This window comes from Natator depressus, chromosome 16 (assembly GCF_965152275.1).
Source record: "Natator depressus isolate rNatDep1 chromosome 16, rNatDep2.hap1, whole genome shotgun sequence".
In the NCBI taxonomy this organism is placed as follows: domain Eukaryota; kingdom Metazoa; phylum Chordata; order Testudines; family Cheloniidae; genus Natator; species Natator depressus.
This window is the reverse complement of record NC_134249.1, coordinates 2,886,508-2,909,075: the sequence shown is the minus strand read 5'-3', so window position 1 is coordinate 2,909,075 and position 22,568 is coordinate 2,886,508. Positions and strand designations below refer to the sequence as shown.

Sequence of the window (22,568 nt, the reverse complement as noted above, 5' to 3'; positions counted from 1 at the left end):
AGGCAGAGAATCACAGGCTGCCCCACCTACAGCAGGATTTCCACCACCTAGGGGCCATTGCCTCTGGCTCAAGAGGCCTCCTCTTCCATTAGCTTAGAGTGGGATGGCTCATAAAGGGTTCACTGACCTTTCCTTCCTATGCCAGTTTCCCCCAGCCCTTTCCCTGTACAGCATCTACACCTGTTATTCCCTCTGTTCTATGGAGCTGGACAGACAAAAACCCCTAGAAGGTTTTCACACTACTCCACCACCTCCCTGCACTTTGGGGTCTAGGTGCTAAGAACAGTGGTAAGCTGAACTCACACCCAGACTGAGATTCCCCACCTGTTTCACTCTCCTACACTAAGACTTCAGGCAGTGCCCCAGAGAGAGGCGTAATGCGAGTGCATTAACACCCTGGCACTGTTAGGGAGATGTCTGCAGAAGTGGGGTTTGTGAGTTATCATGGATTTCCTAGAACAGAATCTTACACAGCACGAGTTGGTTCCCCATACAGCAGAGGTTCTTGCAATAGCTTTGTAAATGCTATAATAGCTTTGTTCTTGTGAACCTTCCAGATGATGCAATCGAAGGAAAGTAAGAGTAAGAGAAAAACAGCTATTTTGTACGTATCATGAATTTCTGGCTAGTCTCTTTCCCACAGAGACTTTAAATGGTTTATTATTTGAGAAAATATTTACTAACCTTGTGTTTCAGGGACTGTGTGACTAATTTTGTAACATAGCAGCTTGGTGCTGTGCAAACATTCCCTCGCAGAGATGGTATGTGTGCACGGTGAAGTCAATATTTGTGTAAAATATTTGATGAAGGTGTGAAATCTCATCTCTCCCGGAATATTCTGATCTGCACAGCTCAAGAGGAGCATGTGGTGGGACCAGCAGCAGAGGTGATGTCATCATTCATACTCTGATACCATCTCTTTCCCTTGCAGCGTGAACGCCCTCTGTGGGAACCTGCTGCTAGATTGTTTCAAGTGCTAAGAAAAGAGAAGTGGCTACATTTGGATCCAGGGCTCCATGGACTGCAAAGTACGTCACCATGGTGGGTTAGGATTCTTATCCTAGGAAGACTGCGGTACAGAGGGCTTCACTTACCCATCCAAATACACTGCGAATGGCGGAGCTGGCATATGCCATTGAGGTTACTGACATGCTGAGTTCTGATGTTGGTTTCCTGCCACGGTGCATGCCTGGAGTTTGTGGCTCTTTCGCAGGCATGGGCCCCGCCTGCCCGCTGTTTGGGGGCTTACCTTGTATGCAAAGAAAGATCATGCGCTGCCAGTAAGGTACTGCCCCCCGCCAGGGGCAGTCTCCTGCAGGCCCAGATTTCAGTGTCTCCTGAGCATAGCTGCTGTGCTTCCCTTTCCACTAGGCTCTGTGCCCTTTGCTGGCTGGTGATGAGGTGGGGGCAGGCTATCATCTGTCTCCCGTGGCAGAGGCTAGCGGCTGCAGGACTGATAACGCTATGCAGTCCATGAGTCCCCAAGTGCAAGGCTGCCATTGCACCCAGGCTACTCAGCGAGACAGCCCAGAGCTCTTCTGCTTTGTACTAAACATTCAGGGCCAGATCCTCTTCCTTGTGCAAAGTCCAAGTAAATGCACGGGCTGCTTGGGGGAAAGAATACCTCCTTCCTTGGCCACAGTGGGCTGGTAGAGCCAGCAGCAGCTTCTTGAGAGACCAGAGGACTGCAACAGCCTTGACTGAGGCTCTGCACACCTGCAGGAATCTGGCTGCTGTGACAATCTGGCTGGTGGACAAGCATAGGAGCGTATGGATCCACGTGCCTCCTCCAGCTTGGCTCGTATCCAAAACACCTCCCCATGCTCTCATGGTTTAAGCCCCATGGAACACATTTTCACCGCAGATGGGAGTCGTGGACACCACTGCATGGATTCTCTGCATACTGCCTCCCTGCACAGCATAACCGCACCAATTCTGCTACCTTTTATATCCTACGTGCTAGAGGGAATGGGCAGGTTGTGCCCCTCAGGTGGCGACATCACCAGTATCATGCAACTTCTGGATTCTTTAAACTTAGTGCTCCCACCCTAAGATCTGGCTACTAGATGTTTTCCTGTTAACTGCCTCTGTCTGAAATACCTCATGTACACTGCCTGAAAAAAAGGGTGTGGGGGGAATATACTCTGAGACATGAGTCAGGAAGGAAAAGCAAGATTCAAGAAAGAAGCAAAAAGAGGAGGAACACCAGACTAAGCAGCTCCTCAGCAGTTCGCTCTCAGCTATTTGCACATGGATTCTTCAGAGTGTGGTGGATTTAACTTTAAACTGTGGATTTAACTGAACAGCTACTGGAGCTCAGACAACCATTTGCAGTGTGAGCTGTAGCCACGAAAGCTGATGCTCAAATAAATTTCTTAGTCTCTAAGGTGCCACAAGTCCTCCTTTTCTTTTTATCCAAATGCAGCCTCTCTCTCTGCAGGCTGGGATTTCCCTCTATGAACTCAGCAGTCCAGTTTACTCAAAGGGGGACGGGGGGTAAGATTCTGTGTTGTGTCTCTAAGAAATAAAGTACAGAACTCTCCTCCTGAGGGCACTTTAAGCCACTTTTGTCTCTCCCAAATCCAAGCTGCTCTGGGGGCCAGAGAGGTCACTGGCATAATTCATATATTTCTGAAGTCGGTATAATCCATGATATTTACCTCTCCTGGACCTTGAGCTTCTGAAGTTCATCGGCCACTCCATAAGGCAGGGTCTTCTCAGGTAAGCTATAGCGGAGAGCCCACCTGGCTGCTGTGTTCAGATCACAGTAGCTGACTAGCAGTTGGATCAGCTGCTCTTGTAGCCATCGATTCTCCCCAACTGTGTTCTGCAAGAAAGCAAGAGTAACAAAATCTGTTGGTGCAGGTTCCATCTTCAGCACATGACTATAAATTTCCAAGGACAGGGTGCCCGACGTGAGGAACTCTAGGGCCTCGACAAGAACTGGCAGCCTGAACTGACAGAGGAGGGAGCAAGAAATGAGCATGTGCATGTCCTTCCCACTTTAGAAGTAACATTGTTTGAGCCCAGACTGCTTTGGCTTACTGTACAGGCCTACTCTTCTGCCATGCAGATGGATTGCTCCTGGGGACCATGTGACTAGGGCACTCCAGATCATCTGAAGACCATGGGCAGAGCAAAGAGAGGACACTTGCCAGCAGTGTACCGAAGGACAATGCAACTCAGACTGTGTGATGACCAGCATGTCCAGTTCATCTCACATACTGACAAAATAAAACAGAGTCAGCTTAACAGCTGGCCAGACAGAGAGCAAAGGTCTCCAGAGTCTGTTAGCTGTTTGAAACAGGATTGGATTAAGGCAATCTGGGCTGAGGCATACCATGACACAGGGCCCACAGTGGCCTTACCATGACACTTCCCCACTGGCAAAAGCATTGGGCGGGGGGGGGGCTCTCCTCCCCTCCCAGAGAGGAATAGCAGGATGGGGCTCTTCCCCCCACCTTGAAGCACCTGTGTAGGTGATTGGGCCTGCGCTCTTCCCCTACAACACACAGAGGGTCCTGCTGGGAGGCGTCAGCAAAGCCTCTCCCAGAGCAAAGGGGCCTTGGGGTTAAATTGAGATGAATGGGACAATTCACCCCTCTCAGGGCTATTGTTTCAGGCTGTCTGAAAACTCCGGCAAATGTCACTGCATCAGCTCCAAGTCTTCAGGCTTTTCTTCACAACCACCAGGTCTAGAAACCCACTTAACAAATGAAAATGACGACTCTGTTGTAATCACATGACTTCAGGAGCTGAGGCCCTTATAGAGCCAATGCCTTATCCAACCCTGCTCATAAACATCCATTATCTGCTTGTGATAATTGCTAAGCTAAAGATGCTCTCAACATGCTAGCTGTATTTTAAAAATCCCTGTAACATTTCATTACAGTGATTCACAGCAAAAGGTGGAATACGAACCGCTTGTCTGTTACATAATGAATTTCAGTTTTGCACGTAGTAAATTAATTACTGAATTAAATGAGCATTGGCAAGGAACCGCCTATCTTCATAAACACTGCAAAGTTTATGGGCCCCTTTTTGCTCTCCAATAACCACAGCCAAAGTGATTACTTTGTTGTGTATTAGGAAGTGTGCTCAATTTTGCCATTATTTGAAACTTTTCTATTGTTTCCTAACACAACTAGGTGCAAAATCCCCAGTGTGCCAGCTGTATCTGGGCTCCCACAGAGTTGCTATCTAAGCAATAGCCTCCATATGCCAGATGGTTAAAAGGATCAACTACGTACTAAGGCATATGTGAGCAATGCATTGCCAAGGGAATCCTGCTGCAGACTGGCAGCACCTCTTGATGCTTCAGAACAAGACTGGGCATATACAACAAAAAGGGAACAGTTCAAGTTAGGACCACTGTGTCACCTTGCACTTGCTCTGCAGGAGCCATAGCCTTCCTGGGGATGTGGCATTTGGCTTCCAGCATCAGTACCACAGAGACAAAAAGGAGTCCGGTGGCACCTTAAAGCCAAACAGATTTATTTAGGCATAAGCTTTTGTGAATAAAAAACCCACTTCTTCAGATGCATGGAGTGAAAATTACAGATACAGGCATAAATACACTGGCACATGAAGAGAAGGGAGTTACCTTACAAGTGGAGAACCAGTATTGATAAGGCCAATTCAGTCAGGATGGATGTGGTCCACCCCAATAATTGATGAGGAGGTGTCAAAAATAAGAGAGGGAAAACTGCTTTTGTAGTGAGCCAGCCACTCTCAGGATTATCTGGCTGTTTGGACTCTCTCCTCAGACCCTACGCTACCAGTGCTCCTAGCTATCTTCGAGACACCACCAACTTCCTGAGGAAACTACAATGCATTGGTGATCTTCCTTACAACACCATCCATGGATGTAGAAGCTCTTTACACCAATATGCCACATGAGGATGGACTACTAGCGGTCAGGAACAGTATCCCTGATGAGGCCACGGCACACCTGGTGGCTGAACTTTGTGACTTTGTCCTCACCCACAACCATTTCAGATTTGGGGACAACTTATACCTTCAGGTCAGCGGCACTGCTATGGGTACCCGCATGGCCCCACACTATGCCAACATTTTTATGGATGACTTCGAACAACGCTTTCTCAGCTCTCGTCCCCTAGCGCTTCTCCTCTACTTGCGCTGCATTGATGACATCTTCATTATATGGACCCACGGGAAGGAGGCCCTTGAAGAATTCCACCTGGATTTCAACAATTTCCACCCCACCATCAACCTCAGCCTGGACCAGTCCACATAAGAGATCCACTTCCTGGACACTACAGTGCAAATAAATGATGGTCACATAAACACCACCCTATACTGGAAACCTACTGACAGCTATACTTACCTATATGCCTTCAGCTTTCATCCAGGACACATCACACGATCCATTGTCTACAGCCAAGCCTTAAGATACAACTGCATTTGCTCCAATCCCTCAGACAGAGACAAACACCTACAAGATCTTTATCAGGCATTCTTAAAACTACAATACCCACCTGGGGTAATGAGGAAACAGACTGACAGAGCGAGATGGGTACCCAGAAGTCACCTACTACAGGACAGACCCAACAAGGAAAGTAACAGAACACCACTGGCCATCACGTACAGCCCCCAGCTAAAACCTCTCCAGCACATCATCAACGATCTACAACATATCCTGGAAAATGATCCCTCACTCTCACAGACCTTGGGAGGCAGGTCAGTCCTCGCTTACAGACAGCCCCCCAACTTGAAGCAAATACTCACTACACACCACACCATGGAAACACTAACCTAGGAACCAATCCCTGTAACAAACCCCGTTGCCTACTCTGTCCCCGTATCTACTCTAGCAACACCATCAGAGGACCCAGCCACATCAGCCACACCATCAGGGGTTCATTCACCTGCACATCTACTAATGTGATATATGCCATCATGTGCCAGCAATGCCCCTCTGCCATGTACATTGGCCAAACCAGACAGTCTCTACTTAAAAGGATAAATGGACACAAATCAGACATCAGGAATGGTAACATACAAAAGCCAGTAGGAGAAAACTTCAATCTCCCTGGACATGCAATAACAGATTTAAAAGTAGCCATTCTTCAACAAAAAGCCTTCAAAAACAGACTTCAAAGAGAAACTGCAGATCTACAATTCATTTGCAAACTTAACACCATCCATTTGGGCTTGAATAGGGACTGGGAGTGGCTGGCTCACTACAAAAGCAATTTTCCCTCTCTTGGTATTGATACCTCCTCATGAATTACTGGGCGTGGACCACATCCACCCTGAATGAACTGGCCTTGTCAACACTGGTTCTCCATTTGTAAGGTAACTCCCTTCTCTTCATGTGCCAGTATACTTATGCCTGTATCTGTAATTTTCACTGCATGCATCTGAAGAAGTGGGTTTTTTACCCACGAAAGCTTATGCCTAAATAAAGCTGTTAGTCTTTAAGGTGCCACCGGATTCCTCATTGTTTTTGTGGATACAGACCAACACAGCTACCCCTCTGATACAGCACCACAAAGAGACCATCCGCAGAATGGCATTCTTATTGTGAAAAGAACAAGGAGTACTTGTGGCACCTTAGAGACTAACAAATTTATTTGGGCATAAGCTTTCGTGGGGTAAAACTCACTTCATCAGATGCATGCAGTGGAAAATACAGTAGGAAGATATATATTTATTTTGTGGGTTTTAGCCCACGAAAGCTCATGCTCAAATAAATCGGTTAGTTTCTAAGGTGCCACAAGGGCTCCTCGTTCTTTTTGCTGATACAGACTAACACAGCTACCACTCTGAAACCTGATCCGTATTGTGGTGACACTCCATGACTCTCTTCTTAACTGCAGACATGGTGGTTCTACCGAAGAACAAAAATACTGTACAAATGGCCATATTCTGCAGACCTGGTCAAAGTTTGGCCAGTATGGCTCTGTCAGTTACGAGTGTGAAAAGTGCCAAAATAGCTAAGCCAGCAAAAGCCCTAGTGTTTTGCCAATATAGCTTATTTTGTTCGGGGAACTGGTATAAGTTATACTGGCAAAAGAACTGTTTTGCCAATATACGCTGCACCTCCACTATAAGGGTTTGTTGGAATAGCTATACTGGCAAACCCTTTCCAGCGTAGACAAGGCCACAGGAGCTAAATGTAATTTTTTAAGAAAGCGCCATGTTCCTTCTGCACATTCACCAAAGATCCCTGCCCAGTAGCACAGCTGCACCTAAACTGTATTTGCAGGGTTGGAATTCATTCCCAGGGATTCTCTGCACCTTGCTTTTTCACCCAGGACATGTGCAAACAAAGCTGAACCCGTGGAATGCTGCTGGGGCCATCGGGCCTCATTCTTGAGATTCTTTGAGCAAGGAAAAGGTGAGACGTTGTCTTCAAAACAGACAGTCCTGCTTCAGATCAGGAAATAAATCTGCTGATGGCCCAAAGTCAGAAAAGGAAAAAGAAAAACACAGAAATGCAAAGAAGATAGTGATTGGGAAAAAAGAAGAGGAGGAATCATGTTTGCAGGTGGCAAACATGAGTTAGGACAGATAGCTGCATGAAGCCAACTTCATTGCAAGTATCACTGGCTAAACTCGTGTTGCATTTCCGTGGCTCTGCCAAATGGTGAAGCATTTTTTTTCTCATGACAGCATCATTATTTTCAACCCAGTTGCTAAGGTGAAGGGGAGACATCCAGGAGGAGACAGAAGTGAGACAGGTGTAAGAGGAGATGGGAGGTGGGGAGATTAGCAGGCAAGGAAAGTCAGTGTCTATATCCTGGGGTAAAAGGAGGAGAGGTTATTAGAGGGGAAAGTGATGGAGGAGGAGGAGGTGGGAGATTACAGCAGGTTTTGCAGTCTTCTCTTTGAAATGACTGCATATTTCTGCACAGAAAGGAGGAGGGCAGGATCTTGGGGAGGGGAAAAATAGGTAATGGGGATCATAGGAGCTGTACTCCTCATGGCTGGAGAAGCAGAGCTGCTTGGCAAGAGATAGGGGTGACCATGATCAAAAGGGAGAGAATAATCCTCTAATGATCATGCACATGGGAAACAAATCTGAATAAAACTGGAAAGAGCAGCAATGAGCCTGACAGGACTAGCCTTCACATGGGCCAGTTCCAGAACCCACTGAAGTAATGGGAGTCTTTCCATGGACCAGCATGGCTATTGGATCTGGCTCCTATTCACTACACGAAGACCGATCCTGTCATAAAGCGATTATTTCTGTGGCCTCATATCCATGACTTTTTCTGATTTAGCTATTTGTAATAACTCATTTCCCCCTCCACACCTTCCCTACTAAGCATCCCAGTCTGGATGCTTTGTCCATCTCCCATCTCTGTGCCTTCTTCTATGGCACCTTATGCAATGTGGCCTTGCTTCAGGAAAGCACTGAAGTATGTTTTTCAGCGCTTTCCTGAATCTTCCCTGTCCCAGTGTGCCAAGACCCTTCCTTATTCTCATTCAAAGTCCCTCCTGAACACTCACTTCTTTTGCAATGAATTAATAACACAGTAAGACTACAAAGTCAGTCCTTCCTCTGGGTTTCCCACCATCTGTCCTGTCATCTCTCTGTCCGACTGCCACAAAGTAACTCTTTAGACCAGGGACTGCCTTTACTTTACTTTTACACAGTCAGTACTTAATAGATAAATATTACTGTTTCAGTGATTTACATCTGGGAGGGATGATGGGTTTTTTTGAACTGTAACAGAATTAATTTTTAGCCACAACAGTGGCTTTTGAGAAAAGTTAAATTTCCTCAGAGATATTACATTCTGAATCTGCGTGAAATGGAAAACAGCTTCGGTCAACAGAAAAAAATGCATTTGCTGCAAAACTAACTATTCCATAGAGGGCAAAGGCTTGCAAACGAACGACTTAGCAGGAGGCTATAATGGGGGTGTTTTGTCCCCAGAATGGCATGTGAACTGATGGAGATGGGAACATACCTCCTGGATGACATTTGCCATTACACAAATATTTCTGTTTCTGTAAATGAAAACTTTTGAAGAGAAAATAGGTATTTTCCCATGGGTCCATTAGCAAACCAGACTACAATGGATCTGTTCTGATTAACGTCAACAACGACCTGCTCCACTGTTCCTCCGAGCAAGAGAAAATTATACATCAGCAAGGCGTGTTTACATCCCTTTCAGATTCCTAGACATATCGTCCTACCCTTAATCCACAGCCACACACAAAAATTCCCTAAACCACCATTATGAATCACATACTTGCAAAATCTCACTGTCACAAATGAGGCCAATAAGTGTTCCATAGTACAGCAGGAATTGATGACATCATTGTATGGGCAAAGTCATTTCAGAAACAATTGCAAGAGTAATCTAGTTACAGTGGCACTCAGAATGATCCCGGGGGGTAAACTGAAGAAGCATGCAGTATCATTCATTCAGGTTAGCCTCCCTAACTTTCACAATTCTGCCTTGGGGAGCGATGGGAAGGGAGCAGGAATACTGGCTGCAGCGTTCTCTCTCTGCAACACATTTGCTGCTGAGGGCAGCCTTCACACAGGCCTTGGGGATGAGTGTTGGGACATACCTTGCTGCTGGAAATAGGAACAGCAGTCTGCAGGACATTTGCTGCTGAGGGCAGCCTTCGCACAGGCCTGGGGGATGAGTGTTGGGACATACCTTGCTGCTGGAAATAGGAACAGCAGTCTGAACCTCCCAGCTCATAACCAGAATTCCACATATTCAAAGCACTTTGTAATAAGACTGAGGAATCCTCAAAACCCCTCTGTGAGGCAGGTCCATCATCATTAGTATCATTATTTCACAAAGGGGGAAACGAAGGTGGATGGGAAAGTCATTTGCTCAAAGCCTCTCAAGGAGCCATCAGCAAAGCCACAATTAGAACTCAGGAGCATCTACTTCCCTAGTCTGTGCCTGTTAGACCTCACCTGGAGGACTGTGTCCAATTTTGGTCACCAATAGACAAAAAGGATATAGGAAAACTGGAGAGCATCCAGATGCAAGCAACAAAGATGATCAGAGGGATGGAATGCAAGCCACACGAGCAAACGCTGAAGCACCTCGGTATGTTTAGTTTGGAGAAGAGGAGATTAAGGGGAGACATGAGAGCAGTCTTCAAATAATTGACAGGCTGCCAGAAAAAAGATGGAGAAAAGTTATTCTCTCTTGCCACAGAGGGCAGGACAAGAGGCACTGGGTTCAAACTACAGCACAGCAGATTTAGATAAAATCTCAGCAAAAACTTCCTGTTAGAACAGTAGGACAATGGCACAGACGCCAAGGGAGGTTGTGGAAGCTCCTTCACTGGAAGCTCTTTCAAAAGGAGACTGGAGAGCCATCTGTCTTGGATGTTTTAGACACAACAAATCCTGCATCTTGGCAGGAGGTTAGACTAGATGACCCTTGTGGCCCCTTCTAAGCCTACGATTCCTCCAGACTACACCGCCTCCCTAGCTGTACTCTCCTCCAGACCAAGCCCCTCAAACAGCAGATCACACCCTTAGGGGACATGTGAGATGGTTCATTAGCCAGCCCTCCAGTGTCACCAGAATAGTCAGCAGAGAACTCGTCCGCCTGCTTGTGTGTTAGGGAATAAGGTTCCCAGCATCACCTCCCTCCCCAGAGCCAGCACACTACCCAGGAGAGGGTAGGAGTTACCTCTACAAGAGCAAAAGTGCTTACAAAGACTAACAGACTGCTCCATTATTAAATGAACCAGATTTCAAAGGGATCATACAGCTTCCAGAGCCCACCTTCCACACTTTCTCAGATCAGTTACGAAATGATGAGGCCAAGAATCACTATACTTATCTCAGCCCTGGGTCCTGCATCTTCCACCAGCAGCCGGACTTCAACAATATCCACTGACAAATTCAGGAGCCCTTTCAAACAGGGATCTCAAATACCAAAGATAAAAGAATCTGCCCTGACATCCTTGTAATACATGGCAAAGAACCCTAGAATTTAGGAGACATTTAAGCTACAACATTCAACTGACAATATTTCAAATAAGCAACATGTTCTCACCCTCACCATTATCGCAACAGAAACATCTATAAATTCTCAGGTATAAGTAATTCAAAAACTATTCCATTTGTTAAGCCAAAGAAGTTAATTTTGTGCTTCTTGTATTGTTTCTAAGATGCACCACCTTTTGGCACAAGCCCCCGCCACCCCCTGCAGACCAAACTCCCTTCATTCTTAGCATTAGAAGTCAGCGTTTGGTACTGCAGGCACAGCATGCTGAAGAATCAGAGGGGGCAGTGCAGAGTGGGGAAGAAAATTGGCAGCATGTGATGTCCAGAAGAAGAAAGAGGAGAACTCATGTACCCACAATGCAGATAGAGGCAAGAAACCATTTTCAGGCTCTCTTCACAGGTACCATGGCGGAGAATGGTTTGGAAGAGTCATCTGAGGGAAGGGATCAGAAGGAGACCCCATCGACTGGAAGGCATGGGATGCGTTGCCCTAGGGATGGGGGTTCCACGACCATCACTCCCAACAGGAGGAGGTGGGTGGTGGTGGTCGGGAACTTTCTCCTAAGGGGGACAGAGTCATCCATCTGTCATCCAGACCGGGAAACTCGAGACGTGCGCTGCTTGCCTGGAGCTAGAATTCAGGATGTGACAGAGTGTCTGCTGAGACTAATCAAGCCACTGGACCACTACCCCTTCCTACTTCTCCAATTGGGCACCAATGATACTGTCAAGAATGACTGTGAGCAGGTCACTGCAGACTATGTGGCTCTGGGAAGAAGGATAAAGGAGTTTGAGGTGCAAGTCATGTTCTCATCCATCCTCCCTGTTGAAGGAAAAGACCCAGGTAGGGACCATCGAATTGTGGAGGTAAATGCCTAGTTGCGCAGGTGGTGTCGGAGAGAGGGCTTTGCATTCTTCAACCATGGGATGTTGTTCCAGGAAGAAGGATTGCTCGGAGGAGATGGGATCCACCTAACTAAGAGAGGGAAGAGCATCTTCGCAGGCAGGCTTGCTAACCTAGTGAGGAGGGCTTTAAACTAGGTTTGCCGGGGGATGGAGACCTAAACCCTGAGGTAAGTGGGGAAGTGGGATACCGTGAGGAAACACAAGGAGGAGGGTGCAACAGCGGAGGCCTCCTGATTCATACTGAGAAAGTAGGGCAATTGGCTAGTTATCTTAAGTGCCTGTACACAAACACAAGAAGCCTGGGAAACAACCAGGAAAAAATGGAAGTCCTGACAAAGTCAAGAAACTAAGATGTGATTGGAACAACAGAGACTTGGTAGGGTAACTCACATGACTGGAGCACTGTCATGAATGGGTATAAACTGTTCAGGAAGGAAAGGCGGGGGAGAAAAGGTGGAAGAGTTGCACTGAATGTAAGAGAGCGGTATGATTGCTCAGAGCTCCGGTATGAATCTGTAGACAAGCCTGTTGAGAGTCTTTGGGTTAAGTTTAGAAGCAAGACCAATAAGGGTGGTGTCGTGGTAGGCGTCTGCTATAGACCACGAGACCAGGATGATGAGGTAGACGAGGCTTTCTTTGGACAACTAACCTAAGTTTCCAGATCACGGGCCCCAGTTCTCATGGGGGACTTCAATCACCCTGGCATCTGCTAGGAGAGCAATACAACGGTGCACTGACAATCCAGGAAGTTTTTGGAGAGTGTTGGGGACAATTTCCTGGTGCGAGTGCTGGAGGAACCAACAAGGGGCCATGCTCCTCTTGACCTGCTGCTCACAAACAGGGAAGAATTGGTAGGGGAAGTAGAAGTGAGTGGCAACCTGGGCAGCAGTGACCTTGAGATGGTCGTGTTCAGTATACTGACAAAAGGAAGAAAGGAGAGCAGCAGAATACTGACCCTGGACTTCAGAAAAGTAGACTTTGATTCCCTCAGGCAACTGATGGACAGGATCCCCTGGGAGACTAATATGAGGAGGAAAGGAGTCCAGGAGACTCCAGGAGGAGGCTGTATTTTAAAGAAGCCTTATTGAGGGCGCAGGAACAAACCATCCTGATGTGCAGAAAGAATAGCAAATACGACAGGAGACCAGCTTGGCTTAACAGAGAAATCTTCGGTGAGCTTAAACTCAAAAAGGAAGCTAAAAGAAGTGGACACTTGGACAGATGACTAGGGAGGAGTATAAAAATATTGCTTGAGCATGCAGGGGTGTTATCAGGAAGGCCAAGGCACAGTTGGAGTTGCAGCTAGCAAGGGATGCGAAGGGTAACAAGAAGGGTTTCTACAGGTATGTTAGCAACAAGAAGGTGGCCAGGGAAAGCATGGGACCCTTACTGAATGGGGGAGGCAACCTAGTGACAGATGATGTGGAAAAAGCTGAAGTACTCCATGCTTTTGTTTTTGCCTCAGTCTTCACAGACAAGGTCAGCTCCCAGCCTGCTGCACTGGGCAGCACAGTATGGGGAGGAGGTGAGCAGCCCTCAGTGGTGACAGAACAGGCTAAGGACTCTTTAGAAAAGCTGAACATGCACAAATTCTTGGGGCTGGATGCAATGCATCCAAGGGTGCTGAGGGAGCTGGCTGATGTGACTACAGAGCCATTGGCCATTATCTTTCAAAACTCACTGGGGGATTGGGGGAGGTCCTGGAAGATTGGAAAAAGGCATAGTGTCCACCCTTAAAAAAGGGAAGAAGGAGAATCCAGGGAATTACAGACAGGTCAGCCTCACCTCAGTCCCTGGAAAAATCATGGAGCAGGTCCTCAAGGAAACCATTTTGAAGTACTTGGAGGAGAGGAAGGTGATCAGGAACATTCAACATGGATTCACCAAGGGAAGTCATGCCTGACCAACCTGATTGCCTTCTATGATGAAATAACCGATTCTGTGGATATGGGGAAAGCGGTGGACATGATATATCTTGACTTCAGAAAAGCTTTTGATACGGTCTCCCACAGTATTCTTGCCAGCAAGTTAAAGAAGTATGGATTGGATGAATGGACTATAAGGTGGATAAAAAGCTGGCTAGATCGTCGGGCTCAACGGGTAGTGATCAACGCTCGATGTCTAGTTGGTAGCTGGTATCAAGCGGAGTGCCCCGGGGCCAGTCCTGGGACCAGTTTTGTTCAACATCTTCATTAATGATCTGGATGATGGGATGGATTGAACCCTCACCAAGTTCGTGGATGACATTAAGCTGGGGGCAGAGGTAGATACGCTGAAGGGTAGGGATAGGGTCCAGCGTGACCTAGACAAATTTGGGCCAAAAGAAATCTGATGAGGTTCAACAAGGTCAAGTGCAGCGTCCTGCACTTAAGACGGAAGAATCCCATGCACTGCTACAGGCTGGGGACCGACTGGCTAAGCGAAACTTCTGCAGAATAGGATTACAGTGGACAAGAATCTGGATATGAGTCAACAGCGTGCCCTTGTTGCCAAGAAGGCTAACAGCATATTGGGCTGCATTAGTAGGAGCACTGCCAGCAGATCAAGGGAAGTGATTATTCCCCTCTATTCGGCACTGGTGAGGCCACATCTAGAGTATTGTGTCCAGTTTGGGGGCCCCTACTATGGAAAGGATGTGGACAAACTGGGAAGAGTCCAGCAGAGGGCAACGGAAATGATTAGGGGGCTGGGGCACATGACTTATGAGGAGAGGTGGAGGGAACTGGGTTTATTTAGTCTGCAGAAAAGAAGAGTGAGGGGGGATTTGATAGCAGCCTTCAACTACCTGAAGCAGGGTTCCAAAGAGGATGAAACTCAGCTGTTCTCAGGGGTGGCAGATGACAGAACAAGGAGCAATGGTCTCAAGTTGCAGTGCGGAAAGTCTAGGATGGATATTAGGAAAAACTATTTCACTAGGAGAGTGGTGAAGCACTGCAATGGGTTTCCAAGGGAGGTGGTGGAATCTCCATCCTTAGAGGTTTTTATGGCCCATCTTGACAAAGCCATGGCTGGGATGATTTAGTTGGGGTTGGTCCTGATTTGAGCAGGGGGTTGGACTAGATGACCTCCTGAGGTCTCTCCCAACCCTAATCTTCTATGATTCTATGATTTATTCAGTCTTCTTCACTGGCTGCCTCTTACTTCAACTGGCCTCTGAGAGTTCAAGCTCAAACTTGCAAGATTCTGCTTTGGGTCATTTTTGGTAGTGTATAGTATATGCTATTTGCATAATTCTTTAGGGCCCTATTGTGTCTTCAATCCACATTCACCATGCCCATGGACATGAGCTGTGTGTACGGGATGTGGTCCAGCCCCTCCTGATGGAAGATTCACCTAGCAAGACCTATCTTTTTTGCCTGATGAAAGAATGTGGAAGGTGGACAACAGAACAGGTGTTCTTAAATTCATACGTGTATTAGGCAGCATGTTTGTTTCCTATTATCACTCTGGTTCCTCTTTCTTGCTTCATGTTATTTGGAGACTTAGCTATAGACGTTTTCCTTTTCAATAATATGCTAATATGAGATCCTCACTGGATGACACCTTTTCTGAAAATTCTTCAAAATGCTTAAATAAAATAATGAAGAGGAAAATACTTGCCCAATAGCACTGACTCCCTCACTGGCAGGCTATGAAAAATAGAACCCTATATTAATGACCAAGACTTGGGTTATTACTTCTAATTTTTATTTCACCAGTCAAGGAGCTCACATGGCAGCAAGCCAGAGCTACAAGAAGTATGTTTGTGGGATCTTTAGCAAATGGAAGGATCGGCAGTGGATTTTTTTTCTTTAATCTCTCTTGGTGCATTTAAACTCCTGGTGCTTTTTGTTCTGTTGAAGGAATGCTTGAGAGGGCAAACTGAATTAACTCTGAAATTCACACCCTGGCAAATTGGACTGATTTCCTAAATCCATAATTACAACATTCCTCAGAGACACACATTCTTTCAGAGCAAACAAGCAAAGATTAGTTTCCTGATTTTTGTTTTGTTTTGTTTTTTGCTTCTAAACAATCATCTGTTTATGTGGTTCTCTTCTGGGCACCAAACTGGTGAAGTAATCTTGCCTAAAAGTATAATAGAGCCAAGCTATCAACTGAAAATAGCCCAAACTCCTCTGTGAAATACATAAGATTTGTACAGTCCCTTCACAATCCAGTGTATTTCTTGCAGAAGCACTCAGATAGATAGTGATCCATTACAGGGCTATGAAATAATCCAGGATGATTATTGGATGACTGGACTGTTTTACTGCTGGAGGAAACAGAATGCAGGGGAGAGGGGTGTGTGTGTGTGTAAAATGTTGATAACACTGAGCAAATGTAGCTCTGATATCTGAGTGCCTCTTCTGGGCACATATAATACAGTTATAAAGGTCTAGATTGTAGCATCAACACCCTCCCCAAACTGGGGGGTAGGTTAAGATATGCGCAGGGTGCCCCCAGAGCTCTGGGGAAATCATAGGCTTCAGCAGCCCCTGCTACATCTTTTTATGGTACAGCGAGCACTTCCTCTTTCCTTGGCTTTAGCCCGTATGGAAGAGTGGGCAGCCCCATGGCCCCTCACCTCTGGTGTGCATCTCCCTGACTCCTTTGGGGAGTCTGGTACCACTGTGGCTCCTAGACTCCCATTGTCTTAGTGCAATGGGAGCACAAAGACTTGGGTTTTTCAGTCATCCTGTGGACTGCTGTGTTTTCATGGGTTAGGTGGAGTCCCGTTTAGATGTGTTGTACAGGTTACTATTTAGAATGCAGAGTCTTATATGCCAAAAATGGGGGATTATTAGGTTTTTTTGCCTAGTAATTTTCATAAGAACATACGAACGGCCAGACTGGGTCAGACCAAAGGTCCATCCAGCCCAGTGTCCTGTCTACCGACAGCGGCCAATGCCAAGTGCCCCAGAGGGAGTGAACCTAACAGGTAATGATCTAGTGATCTCTCTCCTGCCGTCCATCTCCACCCTCTGGCAAACAGAGGCTAGGGACACCATTCCTTACCCATCCTGGCTAATAGGCATTCACAGACTTAACCTCCATGAATGTATCCAGTTCTCTTTTAAACCCTGTTATAGTCCTAGCCTTCACAACCTCCTCAGGCAAGGAGTTCCACAGGTTGACTGTGTGCTGAGTGAAGAAGAACTTCCTTTTATTTGTTTTAAACCTGCTGCCCATTAATTTCATTTGGTGGCCCCTCGTTCTTAGATTATGGGAACAAGTAAATAACTTTTCCTTATTCACTTTCTCCACACCACTCATGATTTTATAGACCTCTATCATATCCCCCCTTAGTCTCCTCTTTTCCAAGCTGAAAAGTCCTAGCCTCTTTAATCTCTCCTCATATGGGACCCAGTCCAAACCCCTAATCATTTCAGTTGCCCTTTTCTGAACCTTTTCTAATGTCAGTATATCTTTTTTGAGATGAGGGGACCACATCTGTATGCAGTATTCAAGATGTGGGCGTACCATGGATTTATATAAGAGCAATAAGATATTCTCCGTCTTATTCTCTATCCCTTTTCAAATGATTCCTAACATCCTGTTTGCTTTTTTGACTGCTGCTGCACACTGCGTGGACGTCTTCAGAGAACCATCCACGATGACTCCAAGATCTTTCTCCTGATTAGTTGTAGCTCAATTAACCCCCCATCATACTGTATGTATAACTGGGGTTATTTTTTCCAATGTGCATTACTTTACATTTATCCACATTACATTTCATTTGCCATTTTGTTGCCCAATCATTTAGTTTTGTGAGATCTTTTTGAAGTTCTTCACAGTCTGCTTTCGTCTTAACGATCTTGAACAGTTTTGTACCATCTGCAAACTTTGCCACCTCACTGTTTACCCCTTTCTCCAGATCATTTATGAATAAGTTGAATAGGATTGATCCTAGGTCTGACCCTTGGGGAACACCACTAGTTACCCCTCTCCGTTCTGAAAATTTACCATTTATTCCTTTACCCTTTGTTCCCTGTCTTTTAACCAGTTCTCAGGCCATGAAAGGATCTTCCCTCTTATCCCATGACAACTTAATTTACATAAAAGCCTTTGGTGAGGGACCTTGTCAAAGGCTTTCTGGAAATCTAAGTACACTATCTTTGCAACAAAGCCCTTTGCCAACTGTGTCCACATATCTATTCAGGGGACACCATCATAGGGCCTAATCACATCAGCCACACTATCAGAGGCTCGTTCACCTGCACATCTACCAATGTGATATATGCCATCATGTGCCAGCAATGCCCCTCTGCCATGTACATTGGCCAAACTGGACAGTCTCTACATAAAAGAATAAATGGACACAAATCAGACGTCAAGAATTATAACATTCAAAAACCAGTTGGAGAACACTTCAATTTCTCTTGTCACTCGATTACAGACCTAAAAGTGGCAATATTTCAACAAAAAAACTTCAAAAACAGACTCCAACGAGAGACTGCTGAATTGGAATTAATTTGCAAAGTGGATACAATTAACTTAGGCTTGAATAGAGACTGGGAGTGGATGGGTCATTACACAAAGTAAAACTATTTCTCCATGTTTATCCGCCTCCGCCCCCCCCACCCTCCACTGTTCCTCAGATGTTCTTGTCAACTGCTGGAAATGGCCCACCTTGATTATCACTACAAAAAGTCCCCCACCCCCCACCCCCCGCTCTCCTGCTGGTAATAGCTCACCTTAAGTGATCACTCTGGTTACAGTGTGTATGGTAATACCTATTGTTTCATGTTCTCTATGTATATAAATCTCCCCACTGTATTTTCCACTGAATGCATCCAATGAAGTGTAGCTGTATGCTCAAATAAATTTGTTAGTCTCTAAGGTGCCACAAGTACTCCTTTTCTTTTTAAGTACACTATGTCCACTGGATCCCCCTTGTCCACGTTTGTTGACCCCCTCAAAGAACTCTAATAGATTAGTAAGACATGATCTCCCTTTACAGAAACCATGTTGACTTTTGTGCAACATGTTCTTCTGTGTCTGACAATTTTAGTCTTTACTATTGTTTCAACTAATTTGCCCGGTACTGATGTTAGACTTACTGGTCTGTAACTGCCAGGATCACCTCTAGAGCCCTTCTTAAATACTGGCGTTACATTTGCTATCTTCCAGTCATTGGGTACAGTAGCTGATTTAAAGGACAGGTTACGAACCATAGTTAATAGTTCCGCAATTTCACATTTGAGTTCTTTCAGATGAATGCCATCTGGTCCCAGTGACTTGTTACTGTTAAGTTTCTCAATTAATTCCAAAACCACCTCTAGTGACACTTCAATCTGTGAGAATTCCTCAGATTTGTCACCTACAAAAGACAGCTTGGGTTTGGGAATCTCCCTAACATCCTCAGCCGTGAAGACTGAAGCAAAGAATTCATTTAGCTTCTCCGCGATGACTTTAGCATCTTTAAGTGCTCCTTTTGTATCTCGATCGTCCAGGGGCCCCACTGGTTGTTTAGCAGGCTTCCTGCTTCTGATGTACTTAAAAAACATTTTGTTATTACCTTTTGAGTTTTGGGCTAGCTGTTCTTCAAACTCCTTTTTGGCTTTTCTTATTATATTTTTACATTTAATTTGGCAGTGTTTATGCTCCTTTCTATTTACCTCACTAGGATTTGACTTCCACTTTTTAAAAGATGCCTTTTTATCTCTCACTGCTTCTTTTACATGGTTGTTAAGCCACGGTGGCTCTTTTTTAGTTCTTTTACTGTGTTTTTTAATTTGGGGTCATTATTTAATGTAATTTAATACATTTAAGCTGAGCCTTTATTATGGGGTCTTTGAAAAGTGTCCATGCAGCTTGCAGGGATTTCACTCTAGTCACTGTACCGTTTAATTTCTGTTTAACTAATCTCCTCATTTTTGCATAGTTTCCCTTTCTGAAATTAAATGCCACAGTGTTGGGAAGTTGAGGTGTTCTTCCCGCCATAGGAATGTTAAATGTTATTATATTATGGTCACTATTTCCAAGCGGTCCTGTTATAGTCACCTCTTCGACCAGATCCTGAGCTCCACTCAGGACTAGATCAAGAGTTGCCTCTCCCCTTGTGGGTTCCTGTACCAGCTGCTCCAAGAAGCAGTCATTTAAAGTATCGAGAAATTTTGTCTCTGCATTTCGTCCTGAGGTGACATGTACCCAGTCAATATGGGGATAATTGAAATCCCACACTATTATTGAGTTCTTTATTTTGATAGCCTCTCTAATCTCTCTTAGCATTTCATCATCACTATGACTGTCCTGGTCAGGTGGTCGATAATAGATCCCTACTGTTATATTCTTATTAGAGCCTGGAATTACTATCCATAGAGATTCTATGGAACATGTGGATTCATTTAAGAATTTTATTTCATTTGATTCTACATTTTCTTTCACATATAGTGCCACTCCCCCCGTCCCACCCCCCACACAACCTGCTCTGTCCTTCCGATATATTTTGTAATCCAGAATGATTGTGTCCCATTGATTGTCCTCGCTCCACCAGGTTTCTGTGATGCCTATCATATCAATATCCTCCTTTAACACAAGACACTCTAGTTCACCCATCTTATTATTTAGACTTCTAGCATTTGTGTACAACCACTTTAAAAACTTGTCACTGTTTATTTGTCTGCCCTTTTCTGATGTGTCAGATTCTTTATGTGAATGTTTCTCATCTGACCTAGCCCATACTTTATCCTCTTCCATCCTCTCCTCCTGACTAAAACCTCTATCTATCAATAGACAGGTTTCAGAGTAGCAGCCATGTTAGTCTGTATTCACAAAAAGAACAGGAGTACTTGTGGCACCTTAGAGACTAACAAATTTATTTGAGCATAAGCTTTCGTGAGCTACAGCTCACTTCATCGGATGCTTATGCTCAAATATGCTTATGCTCAAATAAATTTGTTAGTCTCTAAGGTGCCACAAGTCCTCCTTTTCTTTCTATCAATAGACTCTCCTCTAAGAGAAGTCTCTGTCCAACCCACGTGCGCCTCTGCAGCAATTGGCTTCCCCCCCATCTCTTAGTTAAAAACTGCTCTGCAACCTTTGTAATGTGAAGTGCCAGCAGCAGCCTGGATCCACTTTGGGTTAGGTGGAGCCCATCCTTCCTGTATAGGCTCCCCCATCCCAAAAGTTTCCCCAGTTCCTAATAAATCTAAACCCCTCCTCTCTATACCATCGTCTCATCCATGCATTGAGACTCTGAAGCTCTGCCTGCCTACCTGGCCCTGTGCGTGGAACTGGAAGCACTTCTAAGAGTCATCTTTTTGATTATAACTGTAACTGACATTCCTCTGGCCACTGCTGTTAGTAGGCGGTGACAAGCACTGCGGAAACAAATACATTCATGAGATCCTCCATTTGGCTTTAATGGCCCTTGGTCCTCAGTGTGCTTCCACTTCTTTCATATGACCCTGAAAGTCTTGGGGTGCTTTGCACTTTGTATTGTAATATTCACAGCAATTGTGCTCCTTATATTTGGCTAGCTAACAAGTTCCTATGTGTCCCTGCTGTAGAGTTTAACAGTTTGCTGACGGTTGCATTTGTTAATCTAATACTGACCCTACTGAACCTGTAGCCATAAGCCAATTACCTTCTTCTTTATTCAATACAAAATCGCTTTCTGGTGAAGCTGTGCTTTCAAACGCATGCTTATTAGTGACCAAAACTTGTACACACTGTTTAGCAGCAATCTAGCACCATTGGGTTGGGGGTTTTAGGATTAGAAAGCTGGTGTTGCCTCATCAAAAAACATTTTGAAACAGTGTAAAGAGATTTTTCTTTGCAGTACTTTCTCCCCAGCTCTCCTCCCACTCCCACGTGCTCACGGATGCTTGAATTAAGGAGCTTTGGCCAATGTTTTCAAAGCTGAGGCGTAGGGAAGTAGGTGTCACTACCCCCCAGAATGCAGTTGGAGCCTGACTCACACTGAAACCCAGCTAAATAGAAGAGATTGATTTTCAAAGCTACAGTGCAGCTGCAGCTCCCAGCCTGGAGCTGCTCAGACCCTTTGAGAACCATCCTACTCCCAGTCTCAACCCGTCTGGCGCTCGGTTTGGAAACTGTCGGTCACTTTCCCTTTAAAACGTTTCATGGTTCCTGCTCCATTACCCCAGCCTCACGTCAAGTCATTAGCTCGTTTGTGCCTCAGGACAACTGACTGCTCTGGAAATGGCTAGTCTGTCATCAGAAATACAAACCATTATAATTAGGACATTATAATCCCCCATCAAGCAGGTATGTTCTGGTATTTACACTTGGTGACAAATCATGTTTTGCCAGGTCTTTTGGGGCGGGGGAGGGGGCAGAACATGCCATTTGTCCAACTTTCCCCATGTATTTCCCCCCAAACAGCTTCAGGTTTGTTGAATAAGAAGGTCCAATTTCCTTTAGACCAACAACACTAACATTATTAATATGGATGCACATTTTACTGCTGTCAGTGTAGAAAGCAGAATGTAATTAAAGATTAAGTGGTGCTTGATCCTGCAGTAAATGCAGATAGACCTGCTTTCTGGGTCAGACCCAGGTACTGTTCTCAGCAAATTGGGTCAGTTTTCAATGTCTGTGATGTTATATCAGCTATAAATAAAGAAATTAAACTACTCACTAAATTTAACTGGAAAAATTAAAGAAAATCTATTTCTGAAATCTCTAGAATACCAATGTTTCAGCTACTTCCATTCCCCTAACTTCTGTGAGAGCCTTCATATTTCATAAT

General features: G+C 45.2%; 1 protein-coding gene across 4 annotated transcripts in view; it reads right to left on the bottom strand.

Annotated features, from left to right (window-relative positions):
* The window catches only part of EXD3 (exonuclease 3'-5' domain containing 3), a 584,821-nt gene that overhangs the window by 359,174 nt on the left and 203,079 nt on the right, over positions 1–22,568 (bottom strand). For all 4 annotated transcript variants that reach the window (XM_074974168.1, XM_074974170.1, XM_074974172.1 and 1 more), the window contains exon 12: positions 2,661–2,827. In XM_074974168.1, the coding sequence (XP_074830269.1) occupies positions 2,661–2,827 (167 nt within the window). The remainder of the gene's footprint in view (positions 1–2,660; positions 2,828–22,568) is intronic.